The sequence below is a fragment of the Zootoca vivipara genome, chromosome 8 (genome assembly GCF_963506605.1).
Source record: "Zootoca vivipara chromosome 8, rZooViv1.1, whole genome shotgun sequence".
In the NCBI taxonomy this organism is placed as follows: domain Eukaryota; kingdom Metazoa; phylum Chordata; class Lepidosauria; order Squamata; family Lacertidae; genus Zootoca; species Zootoca vivipara.
The window spans coordinates 58,634,877-58,646,887 of NC_083283.1; the positions used below are offsets into that span (position 1 = coordinate 58,634,877).

At 38.2% G+C, this 12,011-nt stretch overlaps 1 protein-coding gene across 8 annotated transcripts in view; it reads right to left on the minus strand.

Annotated features, from left to right (window-relative positions):
* CDKAL1 (CDK5 regulatory subunit associated protein 1 like 1) overlaps positions 1–12,011 on the minus strand; it is a 250,860-nt gene that overhangs the window by 72,461 nt on the left and 166,388 nt on the right. For all 8 annotated transcript variants that reach the window (XR_009558049.1, XM_035126315.2, XM_035126314.2 and 5 more), the window contains one exon: positions 7,401–7,546. Coding sequence is in view for 7 of the 8 variants with exons in the window: in XM_035126315.2 (XP_034982206.1) it covers positions 7,401–7,546 (146 nt within the window). In the remaining variant the exon portion in view is untranslated. The remainder of the gene's footprint in view (positions 1–7,400; positions 7,547–12,011) is intronic.

The following is a 12,011-nucleotide window of genomic DNA, read 5'->3' on the forward strand; positions in this document are numbered from 1 at the left end:
TACAATCTTTTTGCTCTGTGTCCAAACTATCCTAGTTATTCTGCAGCAAGCATCCAGAATCAGCATCACCATCTAAAGGTCTCAATATATTGCCAACGATACATTAAAAACTATGCCCCCAGTGCTTTTCATTGAAAGTTGAATCCAAAGAAAAACTCTCAGTAATTCAAAAGCTCGCTTGCTATTTTGTAATCTTTACTTGAGATGGTTTAAAATAATTATCCAATATATTTTCCAACATGATTTCAAATTAGAAGAGTTATCTTTGCTTGGCCAGTCCAACTCTATTTCCCATCACAAAATAGGTAATTTGTATTACTCCTCTTAGGCTTTAACAATCTGAGGTTGTTTTCAGTGAAAACTATTACCCACATGGAAGGAGGAAACCTAAATATCTTAAGCAAATACATTCCTTGACTAAGAGTGAACTGCATACAGAAACTAAGCAGAGTACACACTGTATTTTCCACAGTATTATAAACAGGTCCCCTGTAGGCAAGAGGCTAGACGATAAATGATCGGAATGAATGGAATGAAGAAGTGAATGTCTGGAAGTTTAAAATATAACACTAAGTCACAGGGCAATGTTTCTGAATGCCGGATTCAAGGAAGAGGGTATATTGCAAGACTAATGGCTAACTGAGATAACACTTTTTCGGTCACTGCTCAATTGGCTGACAAGCAGTTGCCAACAGTAGTGTATGAATCAAGTCTGCTTGAGGACTGAAACACACAGTGTGGGTGAAACTGTCCTGTCACTTCATAAAGTTCCTGACCAAAGTTAACTGCCACAACTCTGGGGGGAAACCCAACCGCCCCTTTTTTTAAAGGAGACAAGTCCAGCAACAAGTTAACTTTATTAGGAAAATGCGTTGTTGTGTTCAGATATAAAGGCTACCTTTTCTAAATAAAAGAAAGTACTTTTTTATGCAGGCTGAAGATCATCAATCAGATACACTCAAGTTAAAATCATAGAGAAGGATGCATGGTATGAGGTGGGCGTCTTCACTGTACTCTTTTCAGCATCTGCTAAATATATTTTTGGTTAAGCAAGCCTATCCAGACATGCAGAAGTTGTCATGTGTTTAACCATGTGTTACAGCTTATTATTGATCTCAGGTTTCTTTTTTTAATGTATGAATGTTTTAAATATTTGTTTTAACTGTTTTTTTTACTGACCATTTTACAGTTTTATTCTTTTTGTAAAGCACTTTATTAGAATCAAAGGCAATATAACTGCTGTGAAATAAACGAGCATTAAGCCTAACATTAATATTACAAACCTTATATATGATATTATCTCCTTCTTCTCCTTCTTCTCCTCATATTGTATGCATATGAGGGCCTGAAAATTTCATCAAGCATTTAAAATGATAATTCTACCGCTGCAAGTGTATGAGCTACCAGAAAAGCCGTATTTTAAAAATCCATTAAGAACCCTTCATTTGAAAAGCATTACGATCTATTGGATCAGTGATCTGTAAATGAAGAAGGATCAGCAAAAGGACTGTAATTAATCTGAAGGTGCTTGTCAAAAATTGCTTGTTAATATTACATGCTGATGATGAGCATTAGTAGAAAGCAAGCTGTGCAGCACTGCTGAGGAAATGCACTTGCCAAAATTTAGATATACAAAAAACTTAAGTGATATTGTGCACCCAAAAGCCTTGCATGATTATTTGTTACTATCTAAATTTCAATTGATGGTGCGTTATATATTAATTCATTAAGAGTGTATTTCATCCTTCTTTGCAGAAAGTGGGGCAGCTTCCAACTTCTACACATTGTGAAAATATTTAAAATGTAATAAATTACCAAAATGCTCAGTGCCAGAATGATGAAAATACAATAAATGCTTTAATTTTATTCAATGGGAAGCCTAATGTCTGTTTTGCTAGAGGCAGCTTAGCATAAGAGAACCATTCTGGGGAAACGAAGACATGAGTTTGTTTATGGGATGTCCACAAATAAATCCATTATGGGAGAACAAACGTAGGTGAAAGAGGTTTTAAGCTCTTTTTAAAATACGTATGTGGCAGTAGCATAATCAAGAACTCAAATACGTACTGCAGTCACTGGCTAGCTACTCTGTTGCTGCCATCCCCTTCTCTTGTTGCGGAACAAAGAGCCTGAGATGGGAGGATGTTGTGTTGTTTCCATCTTGGACACTTGGTTGCAGGTTTCTCTGTCCCAGTAGGTTGAAGGAGATGGTGGTCTAGGAACAAGGGGGCAGTTGAGTAAAGAGTGCAGGCACTGGAGACCTATTAGAATGGCCCATCCCAGAAGGATGTCTGAGTGTCCTTGGGGAGTTTTCACATTGCCATATCTGGGGTTCCTGTTGATATTTTAAGCTATGTTGTGGAATTCAAAGATGACATGGGTGCTTCAATATAAGCAAATATGGTATATTCCTATATAGGCTGCCTGGGCTAGAAGCTGGGGGCACTATGCTGCTGTGTCAGTTCAGGTAAGAAAGAAGTGCTGCTGTAAAATCTTCTGACAACCTTGAAAAACCTTCTCCTGACGACAAAGGGATGGTATCTGCAATATATAAAATACTACTCCAAAATCCCATGAATCCCCTAGACACAATCAAAAGACAATGGGAAGATGACATAGGCTACGAGATTAACCCCACTCAATGGACCAGAATGTGGTCTAAACCCCGCTTTAAATCCATATCAACAAAAAGGAAAGAACTCACTCTGAAACTCACCTACAGCTGGTACCTAACACCAAGAAAACTAGCGCTAATACGCCCAGGAACCTCAACAAAATGCTGGAGAGGGTGCACCTCAACAGGCACATATTTCCACATGTGGTGGGAGTGCCCCCAAACCCAACTATTCTGGACAACAACCATAAGAGAAATATGTAAAATAACCAAGCAAATATTAGAAATAACCCCAAAATTGACCTTGCTAAACATCTTCCAATACAATAATGCCCACCTGCATCACAAAGAACTCATAACCCACTTACTCTCAGCAACCAGAAACACCGTAACCAGACACTGGAGAGACCTGTCAGAAATAAGCATGGACCAATGGTACCAAACAGTATGGGAAACAGCCTTAGTAGAAAAATTAACCAATAAGCTGAAACTGACACGAGGACAAATTGAAGAAGACGGCTTCACCCCGGTATGGTTCCCCTTTATCACATACACAGCCCAACAAGACAATGACAAAAATCCACCAACAGCATACAAATCAATATGGCTAACCTGATCCAAAACACCCACCCACCCCACTCACACACGAAACAAAGACCACCACAGTCAACCACAAATGAACAACCATATCCTAGGCCAACCCAAACATCTCTGACCATCAAAGGAACACAAGCGAACAGCAGAGAACCTACACAAGCGACGCTGACAACCCCCCCCACATATATTAAGCAAAATAGAAACATCGTCACCTGACCCCCATCTACCTCTTTCCCCCCTTTCTTCCCAATGTCTCAACAAATGAAACTGATTCGTAAAAATGTTATGAGAGACATTGCACATATCTTTGTAAACCAAGAAAACCTTTAATAAAAAAAGAAAAGAAAGAAAGAAGTGCTGCTGGCCAGTTGTTCACCTGTCAGACTGATGGAATCTGTTCTGGATGGGGTTGGGCCCCCTGCTAAATGGGCAAAATACTTACACATTAAATTAAAAAGTGATTGGACGTTTGTACAGAACCATGTAAAGAAGCAGAAGTATGGCCAGGAGCACTATCCAGCTCCAAAATGAATAGCTGTATCATCATTATTAAAAGGCCTAGTTGATCAACACAAGAGCAGTCAACTATAATGTTGAAACTCTGAGAGCTAACAAAGTAATTAGAATCAGTTAAAAATATAATATTTTCAATGCCATTCTTAAGTTGCTTAAACTGATTTATGTCAGTGAAGTGAATACAAAAAGTGACATTCAGATCTAGGATATTTTTTTAACTGATGTTACCAGATATCATAGGGACCCAGGTGGCGCTGTGGTTAAATCACTGAGCCTAGGGCTTGCTGATCAGAAGGTCGGCGGTTCGAATCCCTGTGACGGGGTGAGCTCCCGTTGCTTGGTCCCAGCTCCTGCCAACCTAGCAGTTCGAAAGCACGTCAAAATGCAAGTAGATAAATAGGAACCGCTACAGCGGGAAGGTAAACTGCGTTTCCATGTGCTGCTCTGGTTTGCCAGAAGCGGCTTTGTCATGCTGGCCACATGACCTGGAAGCTATACGCCGGCTCCCTCGGCCAATAATGCGAGATGAGCGCGCAACCCCAGAGTCGGTCACGACTGGACCTAATGGTCAGGGGTCCCTTTACCTTTACTTTACCAGATATCATATGCAGGAATGAGCAAATGATCAGTCCCCCAAAGCATTTTCACTCCACCGCATTCACAAATATTTCATACAAATTATTTGTTTTTAGAGAAATGGGAACATGGAATTTAGATGTACTGTGGCAGCTTCTCCTGTTTCTCTGGTGTTATGTTCAGTGCCACAATGCCCAACATCAGCTCTTGGTCATGACTCATGTGTATGTTTGCAGCTAGGTTTTTGAATTTCATCATTACAACCAGGTGGAGGAAGAAGAAAAAATGGTGGGACTACTGAACAGACCCATAGATATTCTATTAATACAGCATATTAGTGCTAGAAACTGCAGGCGCCTGATGTAATGTTTTGCTTTTGCCATGTCTGTGATGAGATGTCTATATGGGAATAGCTATACAGGAAGGTCATAGTTGGCTGCCTCTAGGAGATGAGACACTACAAATAAAGACCTCCCTATATACAGTAGCAAAGAGAAATGAGTTCTACAGATGTGACCAGCTTCAAATATCCAAAATGTGCCCCTGCTCCCAGCAGACCTAGACTATATGTTGGAAATATTTTCTTATGCTGTCTGGCAACTCTTAGTTACTGGTTCCACTACATGAAGAGGTAGAATTTTAATACAATTTTAATAAAATATGTTAAAAAAGCTTGGATTTCAAACTTTTATCATTAAAAAAAAGCTAATGGAGAATTCCTTAAGTTGGACTGATATATACTCAATAACCAGCTGTCAAATTTGGATATTAAATAATTATATGCATATTTTGTGCTATGACTGCTCAATTGAATACATTTCTATATAAGTCAATGTCTGCATGTGTTCAGCTGCTTTACTGGGTTATTTGACAGCAAGATGCTATTATAACAATAGCTGCCAACTTTCAACACTCCAAAGATTAATGAGTCAGCTTTAATCTTTGAATATATGCAGTTCCATACAAAGCAGTATAAATTAAAAATAATGCATACTTTGATCCTTTGTTTGAAGAAAATACAATATTGCCAATCATACTGTAAAATTATAGTGGCAATAAATAAAATAACTGTCCCAATCAATCTAACAACGAATAAAAATTTTTTTAGAAGTGATGTAATAAAACAAGCTTTAGTATCACTCCTGGTCATTTGCTATGTGTAATCACATGGTAGAGTTCCACAGCCCACATTGGAGTAGTTACCTTAGGAAGGTTTTTTTTCTGCTTCAGAATCTATAGGTAAAGAAAAATGGGCTAAATTCAGTTGCTTGCATGAAGCCTTAAGCGGAGTCCTGAATTTGAAGTACAGTGGTACCTCGACTTATGAACGATTTGACAACCGAATTGTTTGACTTATGAATGGGGCAAATGCAGCACGCTTACGAATTTCTCGACATCCGAATGGAAACCGCAACGGTTTTAGATAGGGTTTTTTCGACTTCCGAATTTTTAGATGGGGTTCCTTCGACTTACGAATTTTTCTGTTTCCAATGCATTCCTATGGGAAATCACATTTCCAATGGCGCTTTTCGACTTATGAATTTTTCGACCTACAAAGGTACCTTCGGAATGGATTAAATTCGTAAGTCGAGGCACCACTGTACCTGGGATCAATATGCTCAGTTTTAAGTGTCATTAGAGAAAACGTGGTTCTGGTTAATTATTGGTGCAGAAATTAAGAGTTTTACAAATATCACTGCAACTGAAAGTGTTCAAAGCCATTTTTACATACGGTTTGGAGAATATTAAAATCTATTCATTCATCTTTTCTGCAATCTCCATTTTCGTCCTTTAGCACATCTTTGACTCCCTTTTAGTTCAAAGGTGAAAGCATCGCCCTAGCCAATTCTAGGTTTTAGAATGTATTTTTATGTCATGTGTGAATTAGAATGTATTAACACAAGTATATGCTTTGATGGAAAATGGTTTAAAATAAAAAATGCATATTTACTTTATTTCTATTCCATTGCTAACTCTGAAGAGCTTAGGACAACAGGTATCTAGGTTTCCCCACCTAGTCTACCATCCCACCCTATCAAGGTTTGAGCGATTACATATTAATTACAGCAGACCATTCTTGCCCAGACCATATTGTTCCTGCTCCTAGAGAAACAATTTACAACAATCCTACTTTTATCACTATGAGTGATAAAACTATGAGTAGTCATTGGGAAAATGCAACTATTAAAGTTCCTAGAGCATGATCTCTGTCTCTTTTTAACAGTAGTATGATTTTTGGCAAAGATAGCTACTTCCTTCTCCAAAATCTGCTGCATTATACATCTTGAAAGCTGAGAAATAATTTAGATCCCTACAAACATTTTCAACTCTTTTCATACAACAATGCTAACTCGTTCAGTGACTTCTTCAGAAAAAAGAGAGGTACACAGATATAGTCAATAGCACTATTCTATACAGATCTGCTTGGAATTCTCATTGTTAATAGTGTATACTTCCAGATAGGAAAGTAGCCTAAAACAATTGTAAGCCAGACATTCCATAAAAGGACAATCAGTACAATTTTCAGTAAATAGTCTGTTCACAGTTCTCAATAATTGAATTGCTCATTTCATGTTGCTGTAAATATTTCTTAGATAGGAACAGGATTCTGTTTGTTAGAGCCAATGGAAAACATTTTCAAATAGACTTCTACTGTTGTCAAAATAATTCATGCCATTATGGAAAAGGATTCAGAACTAGAGCCATAAATTGTAATAATTTGCTAAAGTAAATTCCTTGGATTAACACACAAAAGCCATCCTATCCCATAATACAGTAAATATAAAAGCAACTTTAGAGAGTATTATCCTGTTATGTTATTGCAGCTTGCAGTTTTTTTGCACTCAGTGTCAACTATCCTGAAAAGATACATTAAAAAAGATTTCAATGAAATACATTCCAAAAAATCTATATATAGTTATTTGGGCGTAACTTGAAATAGATTAGAAGCCCACATCAAAGCAACTGTTGGCACAGACGAATTCTGAAGATACAGAAGGATTATTTTCTTTTCTACCTTAATTGTGATGTTGCAGGTTAACTGCTGAAAACCAGGGGGGGGGAAGCTTTTGATTTTTTTATTATGCATTAGACTTACTTTTCTTTAAGGAAATCCACTACCCTTTTGAAGTCCGCCAGACAGTATTCCCTCTTCATGTCCATGAGTACGCTATCAGAGGCACTTTGAACTGGTACATGAAGAAATGCATAGACTCTTGGATGGTTGAGAATTTTTGCCATTTCCTAGAAGATTAAAAATGAAAACAATAACATTTTTACCACATCCTGCTAGGCACAGCATTGCTTCCATTCATCACCTGCTTACAGAATGTAATATTAACCAGCATTACAACACACATTCATGTGAGCATGCACTGGAGTATTCAACATTTTATTTATGATGAAATCACATGCGCCTGCAATGGATCACCAATGAATATGTGAAACAAATTTACTGAAAAGCATCATGTCTGAGGTGGAGTATAGGAATGTGGAAGTTTCGAGGTGCTTCATTGTAAAGGCCCATTCCCCCGCCCTACAAGTCAACACTTGATTAACACAGTCGTTAAGTATACACATGTGTGTGGACTAGCCCTCCTCCAATTCTGTTACTTCTGTTTTCATAATTTCCTGCTGGAAATTTCCCCTTACCGAAACTGAGGCCTAGGTAAAGAACATGGCTATCTCTTCATTCTATTGGAGCCATAATTTGATTTGCTGTCTGATGATATGAAGTTAGATTTGTCCTGGGAATTTAGTAAAATACAAAATAAAAATCCCAATTTCAAACTTGTACTAAATTGGGTGGTTCAATTTTTTTTTTACTACTCAGTTATTTTTCCTGATGCCTGGAAATATTCTCCTTTCTACTTCCCTAGCAGATAACATCTCAAAATTTCAGTGCTTCTGTAAGTCCATAAGCCAATTGAGGCAAGGTCAAAACATGCATTATTTGCTTATTTGCATTTCTCCACCACCTCATAACATAACTTATTTTGAATGACATATATCATGACCAGGATCCCCACAACTATTTTTATGTACACAAGAGGCCTTTGAACTTGCATTTCTCGGGCAGACGGGTTATATCATGACAAACCATTGTTGAATTTGAAGGAAGTTTCCAAATCACTGGGCATCACCCAAGCCCTCAGAAGTTGCTAACACAACACTGGATGCTAACCAGCAAATGGAAAGTTGAAACACATAAGGACTTATGAGGCACAGCCAACAGGGAGATTTTTCCTTCATCTACGTAGTATGTTCAATACAATACAATACAAGGTGTTAACAAATGAAGCCACGGAAGATGGTTTAGGACACAGAGAGTTAGAGCCAACCACGTCACTGGGCGAGCAGAACAGCTTCCATGAGTGTAGTGAAACTCCTCTCCCTCTCACCTATATCCTTCGTCATAAAATTAGTCCTAGCTTTATTACAATAAGCAGGTTATAAAACCTGGCACAGAACAAACATCTAAAGCTGGGGGGTTCCCAATTTGTTTTTTTTATTGGTCTTTTCAGAGATTGGAGGTGTCAAGTGAACCACCACACACAAATATTGTAGCATTATTTTACTATATGACTTGCTGGGGTTGATACATTAAAAAACAAACAAACCGTGCTGCAAAAAGTTTAACTGCTCTAAAAAAATTAATCTGGAAAAATAACTCTTCTTCCTCCTTCCATGTAATCTCATTTGTTTTTACATCACCACACTAGATGCATCCTAAAGTCAAAGAAAAGTAACTGATACATTTACTATCTTGTTCTTACACAAGTAATTTAATTTAATGTAATGTAATGTAAAAAGCCAAAAAAGCTACAGATAGCAACACGTTTCCACGTAATTTTATGATGTTTTCTGGGATATGTTCTTATTAAGCTTCTTTTCCCCCTCATACTCTCATTTAAGAATTATATACAAAATTTCAAAAAACAAAAATTAAAAAACAAAACCCTGATACTAATGAATCAAATTGCATTACTGCAGATTATTCAGATGATGTTGTAAAGCAGAAAAATGTGTCAGGTCATCTGTCAAGGAACACAAAAGATTTTATGCATTCAAGTCAAATGACAGATTTGTAACAGCAGAGGTGGTGGCTGATAGAACTTTAATTAGCCATCAGAATATAAATACCTCATATACTGATATCTCATTTGGTTATTAATGAATATACAAATATTAAAAGAAAAACTGTCGACAGTTAATTATGTAAGGTATACATTTACTCTGTGTTAATAGCATTATCTTTTGGCCCTGGTGTCCTGAGCCAATAGCAATTATAAAGATGATCTTCTTCTTCTTCTTCTTCTTCTTCTTCTTCTTCTTCTTCTTCTTCTTCTTCTTCTTCTTCTTCTTCTTCTTCTTCTTCTTCTTCTTCTTCTTCTTCGTGAAAGTAGATAATTTTATTCTTTGTAAAACTGTATTTTTCAGTGATACTTACATTTGCTACCAAAAATCTACAGACTCAATTAATGTTGATCATCCTCCTGCTGCTAATCCATGAACAAAATTAGCCTTAGCTCCAAAGATTTGCCACAGGCAGATGGCATTTATAAGTGACTGACAGAGGACTTGACACCGAGCACAAGATTTACGAGTGGAAAAGTCTGCATTCAAATATATCCCCCCCCCACTATCTCTCATGGAATAATAGGAATTAAAGAGAACATTTGTGATGGATTTTAATTGCTGTAGGCTGCTTTGGGATCCAATTTTAGTTGAAAAGACAGAAAGAAATGCTAGGATTGAATCAGGGTTGCATAAGTGGGACTCTACTCATGCAGCGGGGCTTTTCTGGCCCCACTTCTCACCCAATCAACTACACACTCACAAAGCTGTACCAGAGCACTGAGGAACTCTCTTGAATGGCATGGGATGTGGTACTCTGCTTGTGCAAACTGCCTAAGCCCTACTGGGATAGTTCAGTTGGTAGAGCATGAGACTCATAAACTCAGGATTGTGGGTTCAAGACCCACGCATTGCACAAGGTTGGACTAGATGACACTCGTGGTCCCTTCCAACTCTACTGTTCTATGGTTCTACTGCTGTTCATTCCCCGCCACCATCAGTACCACATCTCACATTGTGCTGGAGAGTTCCCTAACTCTCAGGGGTTGTTGGGAACTGTAATAGGGAAGAGGGGATAGGACCCCACCCCCCGTTCGCTGTACAAGCAAGATTCTGCTCATGCAAAACCTGAATCTGTACCATGCTAAACAATTGTATGATTAAAAACAACAACCTTGCAATCTAAGAAAAGAGTTCAAAGAATCTACAAATTCACTTCTGCTCCAAAAAGCATTGGAATTGTAAATTAAGCACCACCCTTAACTTGCCCACCATGAAAGCAATCAAGAGGCTGACAGTCTTAGATATGTGTTCACTTACAACTAAGCTGCCATGCATACACACTATGCCTTGATCTTTCAGCAACAATAAAGCTGGCACTGCATAAAAATTTAATAAGAATTTTCTTACATGCTGAAATTAATGCCACTGAATTCCCATTGGAAATAATGGGTGCAACAGCAACCTCCATTTGGAAAGAAATCCTATTGCTGGTCACAGATCAAATGAAGTGACTCTGGGAGAACACAGGGGAGCATCATCATTGGGACTGGCAGGGGTGCAAGATGGTGTGGAAAGGGGAAGGCACCACAGAGAATGGGGGTGGGTGGGTGAAATGACAGGAGAATACAGTGACTGGGTACAATGGCCAAGAAATAGGTGGAATGATAGGACTATGGCCCCATCCATCAGTCAGTAAAAGAGAACCTGCTCTGTTCTTGGCTTCCCTTTTTCCACCCCACTCCCTTTTCCTTTCATATTGTGTTTGTTAAGATGTGAGACTCCATCAAGGCCTGCCTCTCTTAATGTAGGAAAGTAGCATGTCTCAGGTAAGATTTCAGCTCTACTGTCATGTGAATTATCCAAGGGAAGCAAGGTTTGTTTTTTTACGAGGGAGAATTCAAGCATGGAGTTCCTCCACTTGTTGCCTGAAATGGTACTGTCTAGAAAGGGCTGTGTTTTGGGGTGTTTCCAAACATGGTAGCTTCATGAACATGGCTAAGATGAAAATCAGGAAAGACTATAGGGCTTGCTAAACAACACCAAGGAATGGTTAACTTATAGCACAGAAATAATACAATTGTGATGAAATCAACTCAACACATTTCTCAAAGGTGGCAAATTCTGTTAACACTGGGAAATATATTTCCATCACTCGCTAAATACATTTCACATCTTCTAAACAGCTTCACAGTGTAGAATATTATATTGAAGTATTTATTGTGTTATAAAGAGAGAGAGAGAGAGAGAGAGAGAGAGAAAAGAGGGAAGGAGGAGAAAATTAGTGGTTGTACAACAATACATTTTCAGGTGTTGTGTCAGAGCATGTCCAGAGAAGTGAAAGAGCAAAGAAATGCTATTGTAACTTGCTGTACCATTGGCATTTTGTGGGCATTCAAAGGAAGGGGAGGGGGAAGCACCATATAGGACTTGGCTCTATGGCTGGTGTATCACTGAAACACCCTGAATTAATAATGACGATAAAATCCACAGATGGCATGTGGTGGAGTTCGAACTAGACTCAGTTTGACAGGTAACATGGAAGGCTATGCATCTCATCTCATCTTGTGAAATTAAGCATTTAAATGGCACTAGCAGGTGTGAGCGGCCTTTAAATTTACCTATATACCTT